Below are 14762 nucleotides of genomic sequence, written 5' to 3' on the forward strand. Positions count from 1 at the left end.
TTATTCATTTACAGGATGTAGTCATCACTGCTAAGTGCAGCAATTGCTGTCCATTCCCAAATACCTTCAAGTGGGTGGCGATCAGCTGCCTTTGCCAATTGGCAAAGTTGATGTATACCATAGCCATCGATTTCCTCTTAGCGACTCTGCTAGGTACATCCTCAAAAAACTCAGGTTTGTCAAATACTCTTCATGGTCATGACAATTCCATGGCAAATCTGTGCAATCAGGTTTCTAAACCTTCCATAATCACATAATTTATAAGAGATTCTAGTATTTTTCCTGTACTGGTGTAAGGCTAATAGGTCTGCAGTGCCCATTTTCTTTCAGCTTCCTTTCTTAAATATAACACATGGACTACAACTGTTCAAAAAAGCAGCGGAACAGCCACCCAATGGCAACTTAGGATGGGCCATTTATGCTGCTCCAGCCAGCAATGCACACATTCTGTGAAAGAACAATGTTTAAAATAATGAGGAGGAGGAAGGGAACCTGCTACTCTACTTGATCTTGCCGACATACAATTCCAACCCAATACTACACAGTTGACGAGTACTTCAGACAAAAGTGTGGTTGGGCAATAAATGCTATCTTGTCAGCACTGCCACATCTTAAAAACAAACAAAATGTAAATAGCAGCAAAAAAAAACCAAAGATTAAAGTTAAGTGGAACAATGTTACATTGCATACAGATAACACAGTATCCTTTCATTACTGGATCTTGTGATGGATAATTCTGATAACACAGGTAAAGCATGATTTTACTGCATGCATCCAGTTGTCCTGAATTTAGAGGGGTGGGGGTGGCCTAATGGTATTAATCCAGAAACTCAGCTAATGTTCTGGGGACTGGGTTCAAATTCCACCATGGCAGATGGTGAAATCTGAAAAGCAATACAAAACAAAAGTCAGGAGTTAAGAATCTACTGATGAACATGAAACATTGCACAGTCAATTGTCAAAAAAACCCATCTGGTGCATTAACGTTCTTCACAGAAGGAAATCTGCCATCCTCATCTGGTCTGGTCTACATGTGACTCCAGAGCCACAGCAATGTAGTTGAGTGTCAACTGCCCTCTAAAATGGCCTAACAAGCCATTCAGTTGTCAGTCACTACGAGATCTCAATAAAGAAATCAACCTGATAGACGACCTGCCTTCACCATGCCCTGGAAAAGACAATGGCAGAAACAACCCTGTAAGACCGTGAAAAGGGCGCCTTACTTACATCTGGGGCTATTGATAAAATTGGGAAAGCTGTCTCACAGACTAATCAAGTGAATGAAGAAGTCATATTGACAGAATCACTCCTGACACGAATACCCCAGATACCACCATCACCATCCTTGGATATGTCCTGTCCTACAAGCAAGGCTGACCCAGCAGTGGTGGTGGCACAGTGGTATACAATCAGGTGGACATTGCCCCAGGAGTCCTCAACACTGATTTCACGAAATCTCATAGCTTCAGGTTAAACATGGGCAGGAAACCTTCTGATTACCACGTACCAACCTCTCTTGGCTGATAAATCAGTACTCCTCCATGTTGACCAACACTTTGAAAATCACAGAGGGTGGCAAGGATACAAAATGTGCTCCGGGTAGAGGAGTTCAATGTCCACCACCGAGAATGGCTCAACAGTAAGCATTACTGGTTGAATCCTAAAGGACATTGGCGCGAGGCTAGCCCTGCAGCACAGTGAGAGAACCAACAAAAGTGGAAAATATACTCGACATGCTCACCAACTTGCTAGCTGCAGATGAACCTGTCTGTCTATGGCAATATTTGCATAAGTGACTAATGCATAATCCTTGATGAGACAAAGTCCTGCCTTCACAAATAGAATAGATTACAAATAGATCTAGCAACTCAATATCAGGTACTCATGAGTGCTTTGGGCTAATAGCAACAATTGTGCTTCAGCACAATCTGCAACCTCATGGCTAAGCATATCCCCTACTCAACCATTACTATCAAGTCAGGGGAATCAACCTAGTTCAATGGGTGTGCAGCAGGAATTGCCAGGAGCAGCACCATGCATAACTAAAAGTGAGGTGCTAACTTGGTGAAGCTACAGATTAGGACTACTTGCATGCCAAACAGCAAGTGACAGACAGAGCTAAGTGATCCCACAACCAGTGGATCAGATCTAAGCTCTATAGTCCTGCCACATCCAATCATCAACGGTGGTGGTCAATTAAACAACTCATTTGAAGACCAAGCTGCACAAATGCAGAGGAACCTCAATTATCCAGCATTCGAACTATCTGGCAAGACCACAAGGTCCTGATGCTCGGCTAAACTATGTTATCCGGTATTCGATTAACCGAACAAAGTACTGCCCACCTGTGTCCTTCAGATAATCAAAGTTCCTCTGTACCCCCAAAATCAATGATGGAAGAGACCAACACATCAGTTCAGAAGATAAAGCTGAAGCATTCACAGCAACAATCTTCAGCCAGAAGGGCCAAATGGATGATCTATCTTGGCCTCTTCTAGTGCACCCCAGCATAAATTGAAATCCGTCTTCAACCAATTCAATGCAATCTACACGATATACAGAAATTGTCGGGAGCACTGGATACTGCAAAGGCTATGGGCCCTGAAAACATCCTGGCAATAGTACTGAAGGCTTGTACTCCAGAACCTGTAGCTCCCCTAATGCAAGCAGTCCCAGTTCAATTATAACACTGGCACCTACCTGACAATGTACAAATTGCCCAGGTATGTCTTGCACACAATAAGCAGGACAAATCCAACTCACTCACTTACTGCTCTACGTGTCTACTATCAGTCATCAGTACAGTGATGAAAGGTGTCATCAAGAGCTATTAAATAGCTCTTGCTCAGCAATAACCTGATCGCCGATGCACAGTTTGGGTTCCAACAGGGTCCATCAGCTCCTTACCTCATTACAGCCTTGGTTCAACAACGAAAAAACAGACTGAATTCCAGAGGAGAGATGAGAATGATAGCCTTTGACGTGAAGGCTACGCTTGACAGGATGTAGCATCAAGGACCCCTAGCAAAACTGGAATTAATGGGAAATAAGGGGGAAAGTCTTGTCCAGTCAGAATCATTACCAGGCACAGAAGAAGATGGTTGTGATTGTTGAAGGTCAGTCATCTCAGCTCCAGATCATCTCTGCAGGCATTCCTTGGGCTATGTCCTAGGTTCAATCAGCTTCAGCTAATTCATCAATGACCTTTCCTTTATCATAAGATCAGAAGCAGGATTGTTCGCCAATGATTGCGTAACGTCCCACACCATTCATAACTCCCTAGATACTGAAGCAGTCCATGTTCAAGTACATCAAGATCTGAACAATATTCAGGCTTGAGTTGACAAGTAATATTCTTGCCACATAAATGCCTGGCAATGATAATCTCCAAATAAGAGACAACCTAACCACTGCAACATGACATTCAATGGTGTTACCATTACTGAATCCCCCACTATCAACACCCTAGGGTTTACCATTGACCAGAACAGAGGTCGTAATTAGGAGGTTTCCTTGCCCTTGTCTGACTTGATACCATTTGATTTCATGAGGTCCAGAATCAAGGATGAGGACTTCCTGAGCAACTTCTTCCATACTGTATACCTTTCTGCCACCAGTTCTTCCGGGTGCACCCTGGCAGCGGGAAAGAACATTATGATGCTGTTGTCTTATATTTTGACTGTAAGGTATGATTCCATGAGTATGAGAGTGACAATCTCAAGCTATTGCTTGACAATCTGTGGAGCAGCTCTTCCAATGTAGGCATAAGCACCAGACGCTGGTAAGGAGAACTTCGCAGGGTCAACAGGTCTGTGCTTCCTGTTCTGGTTTCTGGTGCCTACGTCGATGCTAAATGCGCTGTCCAATTTTATTCTTTCCTTTAGACTTTATAGGCTGGGTAACAGTTAAGATTCAACCACATTGCCATCAGTCTGGAATTCTGTCAGCCAGGCAAGCTAAGCACTACAGATTTCATTCCCTAAAAATGACAATAGTGAAGGAAATAGGTTTTTACAACAATCAATAGTGGTTACATGCTCACCATTAGACTACTTACTACTGTCAAAATGTCAGTAATTATAAATCAAATCAATCCAAATGAGCAGTACACCATAAAGCATATAGGTTGAAGAGATAAGTGATGTGATAGGGTTGGGAAATTGGGCTTAACCTTTGAAACATATCTTTGAGTTTTAGTTCCAACCATGCTTTCCACAATACACTAAAAACATTTTTTTTCAAATAAAGGTACATAAAATTAAAACAGGGCATCTTAAGTAGTTCTGATTAAACTCGAAATCTATAATAAAGTTGTTCACCTTTCGGTTATCTTCATTAGAACTTGCATCTTCCTCTGTGATTCGAGTATGTTTTCGTAGAGAGTTAGGTGAAATATCAATTCTCCTAAAAATCAACAATGACAAATTTGGAGACTTTAGTGTTGCGGTGAAAATCAAGTTACATCATCCTTTCATATCACCACATCCATCCAACTTTCTCCCTTATTCCAGATAAGGAAATTAGCACACTTTTTCAAGGTGAATTCTCCAAACAACTTAAATTGCAGTATTGCATATTTTAAAAGCTCATTAATTTTTCCTTGGAAAAAAAGAACAATTAGCACATGCCATTAAAAATATCAATAAATTTTAGTACCATGAACTGTATACCTGTGGATTTCAGGACTTTTCTGCCTAGCTCCATGGTCTTCTGTTGTCTTCTGATACATAGTGAAGCGCTCATTTAGGGTCATTCCTGTTGACTTGAAATAATGTTCTGTTGGTTTTAGAGGAGAAATACAGAAGTTAGTTTATTTTTGCGTCAGATACTCCTTTCTTGTGAAGATAAATGTTAGTACATATTCAAGAAATCTGGCAGAAGTAGGAGATAGATGGAATCATGCAGTAAAATGTAGTGGCTGCAAGATTACATTCTTAGCTACAGATGTTGACTCAATGTAGTCATTCCAACCATATTCATATACCTAAGGTCATACAATTTTCAAACTCTGAAGTGCAACAGCAAATAAAAGTTACAACTGCTGCATTGCATGAGATGTGACACTCAAGCATTTCGAATTTTCAAGTGAACAGAAGTTATTTACTTTGCAAGTTTTTTTTTCCTTATCCACACTGCATATTAGTTTGAAGAAATGGATAGAGATTTATCACCAAACACAGTTCAAAGCATATCCTGGAGTTGGATGAACTATTTGTTGCAGTATCTTTTTAAAAAATAAAACAATTTTCCCCACTCCTAGATGACTTATAAAGTTAGCAATGCAATGAAGACCTTTTCAAGTTGATCAACAATATATCCCTTTTTCAATCTCAAGAAAAAATATTCAACTGTCTCAAACTTGGCTATGGAAAAAAAACTGGTTAACAAAATCACAAGTACAATATCTATGGGAAAACTTACCGCCCGAAATCCAGAAACTGCCTCACAACCAACCATAAACACTTCAATGGGTCACTACAACAGTAGTGCCTCGATCATAATTCCATGAAACCCAACAAGGAGTGCAGAGGAATTTTGTTGTTAGCAATTCAGTTATAAGCCTTTTTTCCAGGAAGACAGAAGCTTCAACTTTGCCTGTGCTTTTTGCATCTGTATCTTTCAACCGTTATTATATTTTTTAACATGGGACTTGGAATTTCAATACATGAACACATCCCAGGATTGCCATGACCTATTTGCAATGAAAAAGAAAACATCACTGGGCTTTTAGCTCAGCACAAGAACTGTACCTGTAACAGTGTACTGGTGCACTAACATAATAAATGTATTTTATTTTCATAACTATTTCACTAGAAAATGATCATGGTGACTAAACATTGGTGGATTCAAAAAATTCTAATTAATCAATTTAATGTACATATATTCATCTGACTTAATATTGATAATGACGGGGAAACTCTTAGGTGCAAGTTTTCTCTGCATTTCTGTAGGTTTACAGTTTGTCAAACATGATGTTCAAAAACAGAAAAGTTATAAAAAGCATAAGATAACACAATTACATTTATGTACATACAAAGTGGCTAAATCACATTGTATTTCATACAAAACTGTGTCAAGTTATGGAATTCTGAGAACCTGAACTATGTTTACACAAAAAAAAATTTAAATATCCAATAGTCAACTAAGTATTACTACAAAAATAATTAACTGAATTTTAAAAGCTTTGGCTAGGGAGAGGAAGATGGGAGGTTTTTGCTCCTTTTCCTCTTGCTCATGAGTTAGTAGTGTCAATGTTTAACAGTTTTTAATGGATAATCTCTTTAAGCACTCAAAAGTCAAACAGTGTAATTTTTTGTAAATCTATATACGAAGTATATTCCAAAAGAAAAATGCTACCTGCTGGCTATTTCAAAACATATGCATTTTTTTTCTCTTCCATCACCATCTCAACCCTGGGAAAGTTAGACTCCCATATCCAAGTTAAAAAGGCTTTGCCCTGGACACACAGATTAAGTTAAAGTCAGTTTTTGCTTAATCCACCGTGAAGCACATGCTCATTCATGTGATCAGGGTTCACAACAGTTCTCTCCAACAGATGCACAATCCTCATCAAAATTACAATATGGGCCAAAGCTATAGCATGTTAACTACTAAGCTACTACCTTCAAATCTTTTAATTTAAAATAGAAGCACCTTTGATAAAGAAAACATGTGAAAAATGTAAGTACAGTACTTTGAACTTCACTCATTCACATTTCATTTCCTTAAAATAAATTATCTACAAATTTAGTGTTTACAAAAATCTACTTGGTAGCTGTGAATTTTGAAAAGATAGTAGATAGGTTTAAGATAAAAACAATTTCTTACAAGAATCAATTACAATTATAGTGGAATCAATGATTTTTTTGTATTTAGAAATTGAATTATATGTGTATGTCATCTGTGCCTTGACATTCCAGCTACATGTGCTTACAGCACCAGTTAAATATGTAAAGTACAAAAGCAATTTATTAACTAAAAACTATTACTGTAGCATAAAGTCGAACTTGTCATTTTAAGCTGAAAAGTGATGGGGATCGACTATACAAAACATTGTTATGCACAATTAAAAACTAGCATGCGAGTATGCAAATTGCTCAATGTAATTTTTTCATATTAATATCATTAAAATTGGAAGTTTGAATTTAGCATGTACTGCCAATACTTAATCATGTCCAAAACATTGCTGAATCACAAAATGCTGGAAATAGGTGCACACTGTTCAGATCTGTCACCATGCATAAAAGAAAATGCTCAGAAATCTGTAAACATATTGCTTTAAAGTGAGCACAAAAACATTCTTATTCTAATATTTTCAATACCCTATAAAGAACAATGTTCAATCTATGGTGTATGCAGTTAAGTATTTTATGGATTAGCTCTATAGGCCATTTATAACGTTAGGCATAAATCTTAGGTAAGTGTTGAGCAATGTTACAGATAAATCCCAGAGACTAACTAAAGTGATATTTAATAATGTGCTCAGTTAAACATCAATGTAACATTTTTAAAGAAATCACTAGAACTTATGCTCATATATTGTAGGACTGCAATAAATATATTTCTATAAAAGAGGTGCCCACACAGTGCATATTGCATACAAAGTACCTCACAGGAACTTACCGTTTTTTTGCAAAAAGCATGAGATGTATCAAGTTAAATTTTCAGTTCTTATAACCTGCTATACAATAGCTTCTAGAACATTGTGAATGAAGATTTACCTAGTAGATGAAACAACACAAACTTAATTTATCATTGGGCCAAGAAAAAAAAAGTATTTCTAGAATTGTGTGAAAAATGTAAGCATAATAATCTAAGGGTATACCAAGTATAGCAGCCAGACCCTTCCATACAAATACTCACCCCTTCAACAATGGTTGAGAATTAAGGGTCATCCAACTAAGCAATCATCAGTTTTAATCAAGATAATGGCTAAATCTATGAAAAACCTTTCATTACATTTCTTGCCAATTAAAGATAAGGGGGTATTTACAAACATCACCACACCTGAAATCAATGAATCCTGTATACAGATAACCCCCTGAAATAAATTCACGTTTACCCAAGTGAAAGAGACACAGTTCACTATGACATTTAAAGTTATAAATAACTAACATTCCCCTGATCCACAAAGCAAACAAACAGAAACAGTGCTCCAAATTATACATATATAAAATTATTTCCGACTAATGAAGTGTGAATTTGCATTCAAAAACTTAGCAAAAACTGTAACAAATGCCAAGTGCTCAACGCAGACATCATTGGATGTCAGCTACACTGAACTCATTAGCCACCAAGTCATTCCCGTGCCCTCGATGACCCCAGCCCATAAACTAGTCAAAATATAAAAACTATAAAAAACTATAAAAATAATGGCCAAATAGAAAAGATCTAAAACTGCAATCTCAAATTTAATGGTAAATACAACATATTTTTGAGCTTATTGACTTCAAACTTTTTTTAAAAATCCTTACAATTTCTTAACATCAGAATGACATGACTACTGAGCAGGGTAAAAACAATGACTGCAGATGCTAGAAACCAGATTCTGAATTAGTGGTGCTGGAAGAGCACAGCAGTTCAGGCAGCATCCAAGTAGCTTCGAAATCTTTTGTTTCATGACATGGTTGAAGAGCTTCAGGGCAGAGGAAATGACCTGGGAGTTGCAGTGGGAGAGGGACTCCCTGAGATTCTTGTAGAGAGAGGAGGATACTGAGCAACCTGTATCAGCAATAAGCATTCCAACTTAGTGTAAACCATATTCTGTCCTAACAATGTATCCCAGCCTTAGGATGTTGGAATTATTGATCAGCTAACCTACCATACTAGAGTATATCTATCCTCTGGATTTTAATGAGTCTTATTTAATGAGGTTACCCCCAGCTATTCATTTCCTTTAGTTATTCATATTACAAATAGCGTTAATTTAAGAAGTACAAACATCACTGAATTATTATGAATAAAAGCAAAAGTATCTAGAGTATACAGATTCTCACAGTGTATTTGAAATTATATTTAGCAATTACATGAACACAACGTTTTGAAATACCATGCTCTTTCCAAATTGTGACAGCATACAGCTCAGGATACTTCAAATCAAAAGTTTCAATTTTATCTGAAGCATACACTTCCATTGCAAGTCATTTTCTTAGGAAGAACGAAGAGCTGAATATTTCAGCTAAGAAATTCACTAAATTTGAAGTCAATAGATGATGATAATAATAATAATAATAATAATAATAAAAATAATAATAATAATAATAAGTTTGTAAAAAAAACCACTGCATCGTATCGAGCGTATGCTATAAAGTTGTTGAAAAAGTCTATTTCCAATGACGTGTATGTTAGAATGTTTATGCATATACATATATTTATATACTTATTTTGATGTGGTCTGTTCGCCGAGCTGGGAATTTGTCTTGCAAACGTTTCGTCCCCTGTCTAGGTGACATCCTCAGTGCTTGGGAGCCTCCTGTGAAGCGCTTCTGTGCTGTTTCCTCCGGCATTTATAGTGGCCTGTCTCTGCCGCTTCCGGTTGTCTGTTCGAGCTGTCCGCTGTAGTGGCCGGTATATTGGGTCCAGGTCGATGTGTTTGTTGATAAGAGTTTGTGGATGAGTGCCATGCCTCTAGGAATTCCCTGGCTGTTCTCTGTTTGGCTTGCCCTATAATAGTAGTGTTGTCCCAGTCGAATTCATGTTGCTTGTCATCTGTGTGTGGGGCTACTAAGGATAGCTGGTCATGTCGTTTCATGGCTAGTTGGTGTTCGTGTATACGGATCGTTAACGGTCTTCCTGTTTGTCCGATGTAGTCCGACAAACAGGAAGACCGTTAACGATCCGTATACACGAACACCAACTAGCCACGAAACGACATGACCAGCTATCCTTAGTAGCCCCACACACAGATGACAAGCAACATGAATTCGACTGGGACAACACTACTATTATAGGGCAAGCCAAACAGAGAACAGCCAGGGAATTCCTAGAGGCATGGCACTCATCCACAAACTCTTATCAACAAACTCATCGACCTGGACCCAATATACCGGCCACTACAGCGGACAGCTCGAACAGACAACCGGAAGCGGCAGAGACAGGCCACTATAAATGCCGGAGGAAACAGCACAGAAGCGCTTCACAGGAGGCTCCCAAGCACTGAGGATGTCACCTAGACAGGGGACGAAACGTTTGCAAGACAAATTCCCAGCTCGGCGAACAGAACCACAACGAGCACCCGAGCTACAAATCTTCTCCCAAACTTTGAATACTTATTTGAATAAATTATCTATACTAGTTTACAAGCATCACTTTGCAGGCATTAGTGCTAGTATTCTAGGTATATTGTGTGTATATGCTGACAAAGAGAAAATAACTTGCATTTGTATTGTAGTTTCATAGCCTCATGGTGTCCCAAAGAACTTTACAGTTAATGAACTACCTGAACAATGACACTGTTATATTGTAGCAAAATAAAACAAACTTCCAGAAATAGGAGATAGATAAACAGATTATTTGTAACTGATAGTATAACTTGAGGGATAAATATTGGATAGCATACTAGTTGAGCCATGGAGTTTTACATTCATTTCCATGGGATCTTTTAGATCCACCAGCAAGGGTAGATGGAGCACACTCATTACTGCACTGAATTGTCACTTAGATTAAGCTTGCAAGTCTTAATGTGGTAGAAACCAAGTTCGTGTACCAATCAGTCACATAAAATGACATTTTCAGTTTTCAAAGCAGCAACGTCTTGTGGTAAACAATTAATTTTTGTTGCCATCATAGCTAATGTGCAAGCACAATATCTGCTGTTATTGGTTTCAGCAAAGATTTTATAGATTTGAAAACTTAAATCGCTGCACTTAATAGTTACCAATGCTCTCTTAAAATATTGAGCCTCATACTGAATTTGTGCTATACAACATTGATTTCCTTGAAGTTTAAAAAAGTATGCCATTTCTAAACAATGGAACTGAAACAATAGGTATTAAAGGTGATGGTTAGTTCCTCAGAATGCCTGAAAATGTTGCACATGAAGGTAGACCATGTGCCCTATTTTCCTCCAACAAAGGGAATATGGTTCAAATCAAGTTCCTCCCTCAGTGTTAAACTTTGTCGTTTCTAATTCCATTTAGAAATTGAGAGAGAACATTTACAAGGAAATGAAAAGTTATCTATAGTCTTGGAAGAGTAACGGCCCAATTAAGATGCTAATTGATGACCAGCTGACAAGTATTGAAGACATAAATGAATACTTCAAAGTCAATGCATTTTGAAGTCTACACATCAATAGCCAAAAGACAATACTTCAAATTACTAAGGTCCCCAGTTTAAAACATCGATATTGTTATCACAAGTTTTGGACGTCATTGTAAGAAAATCTGATTTATGCCTCTCTCTACAAATGATAAAGCACTTTAAATGTTCGACCAATTATTTGCAGATGAAAAGCTACAAAAGCATTAACGACTATCTCAAAATAGTTGTATCGAACTAAGGAAGCCCATCTTCACAGGCCAATTAAAATGTGGAAAGAGGCACACTACCAAAACTTAGCCTGTATTGTCAAGTTTAGTACAGAAACATTCAGATGTACTACTTAGTCAAACTTTGCATCCAAAATTGTAAATATTTACACTCCTTTGATAATTTAGCAACTAACCTTAAATCCCCATTTACTAAAAGGCTGGTGCTAACACAGCAATCAAGCTTTGATCTTCAAATCACTGGCTAAGAATTCCTATTAGAAGTTCACATGCTCAAACGCATGAAGATTGGCTGTGATACCCCCTGCCCAACATAGAGAATAACCTTCCGACATGTATATTATATCCTCATATTAGTAAGTGAGCACTTGGATGGAGTAAATGAAAACGTTCAGGTACATGGAAACAAGTTCTATTGTGTCAACAATTTCATTTATAAAATAAGAGATTTAATGCACAAACTGGATACTTTTTAGATTCAACACAAGAGGAAAGGCATACAATGTACTCCCACTTTAATAGTTAACCCTCAAACTCTGAATAAAACGAGCAAATGTTACCATGGTAATATGAAGCGACCACTGTCGCTGTACTCAAAATTATTTAGGGTTGGGATGATTTCATTTCTACATCTCAGTACTTTCTTGGGAAATATTTTTTCTGAACAAAAATAAAGAACCATGTAAAAATTCTTTGTTTCCCCCTTTCAAGAAATAATTGCTTACCTGTACATCTTCATTTAAACTGAACCGCGATAGCAAAAATGCTAAGTGTGGCAGCATATATCAAGTTATACTACTCTTAGGAAAATTCAGAATTGAGAGATTATGCAACGAAACACTAAATTGATTCTAGCATGCTTTTCACAATGATACATCTATCCAGGCACCAACATACCTTTAACATGATGAACCAGGGCCACGATATGCTGAATAAATGACTCGGAAGAACTTCTGTAAAACTGAGGCAACTTAAGATGATCAAAGATAGAGCGGAATCCTTGCTCTTTCTTGCTGGAATGGACAAGAGCACAGGAAAGCAGTCTCTCAGTTGTCAAAGAACTCCCAGGTCTGGAAAGAAGGATAAACTACATTTTAAAGACTTCTGTGTATTCCGTACTTATTTAGATGCCAATTAATATTTTCCTCCTCACTCAAATACAACAGCCTTGTGATGTCAGTATAGTCTGAGATCGTAAATTCAAATTCTACCATCTATTTTTGCAAAATTGAACTCTTAATACAAAAATTTGGGGGCAACTTAATGGTTACGAAAACGGAACTGGATTTATAATGTCCTTCAGGAAGTGAATCTTCCAACCTCTCAATATCTGATGATGTAAAAAGGCAAGGATCAAGTTTTTTTTTGAAAGTAGCTTTAACAATAGATAGAAATTGGAAGCTGAAATTCAGATCAGAGGAGATAATAAGAGTAATTAGATTGAGAGGTGAAAACGACTGTGGATGGAGCAACCCCTAAGAAAAAAAAATCGAAACTGTGGTTTTGTACAACTCCATTACAACAGAGATGACTCCTAACAGCCCCAGGGCAACAAGGGGAATACTGACAGAGGACTAGAGAATGTTGGAAAAGCTCAACAGGTCTGGAACCATTGTTGGAGTGAGAACCAGAAATAATGTTTTGGTCAAATCCACCACGGTCAACTTCTTCCTCACACCTTTAAAACCACCCTTGTTTAGATTTAGTCAAGCTTTAGACTGAATCCCATCTTCATCAAAATTAATGGTAAATTCTATCATGTCTAGGAACATTGTGGAACTGAAAGATATTAGTTCTAAAAATTAAAATGGTATGGGGAAATTAATGGGACTGAAAGTTGAAACGTTCCTGGGACCCAATGACCTTCATCCTAGAAGAGAAGGATGTTGGAAAAGATAGCTAGAGATAGAGTGATAGCATTGGCAATCATCTTTCAAAATTGTGTTAATTCTGCAATGGATTGGAAGGTTGAAATTGTAACCCAGTGTTTAAGAAAGGAGGAGATAGAGAAACCAGGGCACTACAGATGTTAGCCCGACACTGGTAATAGGAAAAATGTTAAAATCTATTAAAAAGAATGGGATTACTGGACATTAAGACATTAAATTACCTGGTTGGACAGAGACTACACTGATTTTCGAAGGGGACATCATATTTGAGAAATCTGATAGAGTTTTAAGCATGTTCATACCAAAGTTGATAAGGAGCAACTACTGATGTGGTGTACTTGGATATTCAGGAGATATGATATCGTCCCACAAAGGAAATGATTATATATTATTAAAGTCAATGGCACTGGGATAATATATTAGCATAGAGTGAGGATTGGTTAATTGGCAGAAAGCAGAGGAGGAATAAGTAGATCATTTTTTCAGGATGGCAGGTTGTGATTATTCCTGATGAAGGGCTTTTGCCCAAAACGTCGATTTTCCTGCTCCTCGGATGCTGCCTGACCTGCTGTGCTTTTCCAGCACCACTCTGATCTAGAGTCTGGTTTCCAGAATCTGCAGTCCTTGTTTTTACCAGGCTGTGATTACTAGTGTACCACAAAGGTCAGTGCTTGGGCCCCAGCTATTCATGATCCATTTCAATGATTTGGATTTGGAATATATTTCGAAGATTACAGATGATACAAAACGTGGTGGGAATGTGAGTTGAAAGGAAGATACAAAAACCCTTAGGAAGATTTGTACAGGCTAAATGAATGGGCAAGAATACAATTGATGAAATATATTGCAAATAAGTATAAAGTTAGTCACTTTTTAAAATAGTAGCATGATAGTATATTTCATAAATGGAGAAAGATTAGGAAGTTTTGATGCCACTTTTGGACTCAGCAGTCCTTGTTCATAACTCACTAAAAGTATATGGGTGCAGTAAGCAATTCAAAATGTTAACGGTGAGCTTTATTGCTCACAAGAGTTAAGGGTGCGGTGAAGGGCTTATGCCCGAAACGTCGATTCCCCTACTCCCCAGATGCTGCCTGACCTGCTGCGCTTTTCCAGCACCACACACTCAACTCTGAGCTCCAGCATCTGCAGTCCTCACATTCTCCTAGTTTGAGGACAACAGCCAAAAAAAATCTTTAACTGTAATATTGACGAGAATGCATATGGAGCGCTGTGTGCAGTTCTGATCTCTTGCCTAAGGCAGGATATAACTGCCATTGAAAAAGTGCAGCAAATGTTCACCGGACTGATTCCTAGGATGCTGAGGCTTTCCTATGAGGAGATTGAACAGACTGTTTATATTCTATAGTATTTAGAAGAATGA

At 37.8% G+C, this 14762-nt stretch overlaps 1 protein-coding gene across 6 annotated transcripts in view; it reads right to left on the minus strand.

The window, feature by feature from the left end:
• Positions 1 to 14762, minus strand: part of LOC140459760 (bcl-2-associated transcription factor 1-like) — a 71280-nt gene that overhangs the window by 27686 nt on the left and 28832 nt on the right. For all 6 annotated transcript variants that reach the window (XM_072554307.1, XM_072554286.1, XM_072554300.1 and 3 more), the window contains 3 exons: positions 12387 to 12559; positions 4671 to 4776; positions 4320 to 4404 (listed from right to left, as the gene is read on the minus strand). In XM_072554307.1, the coding sequence (XP_072410408.1) occupies positions 4320 to 4404; positions 4671 to 4776; positions 12387 to 12559 (364 nt within the window). The remainder of the gene's footprint in view (positions 1 to 4319; positions 4405 to 4670; positions 4777 to 12386; positions 12560 to 14762) is intronic.

Source organism: Chiloscyllium punctatum, chromosome 3 (assembly GCF_047496795.1).
Source record: "Chiloscyllium punctatum isolate Juve2018m chromosome 3, sChiPun1.3, whole genome shotgun sequence".
NCBI lineage: Eukaryota > Metazoa > Chordata > Chondrichthyes > Orectolobiformes > Hemiscylliidae > Chiloscyllium > Chiloscyllium punctatum.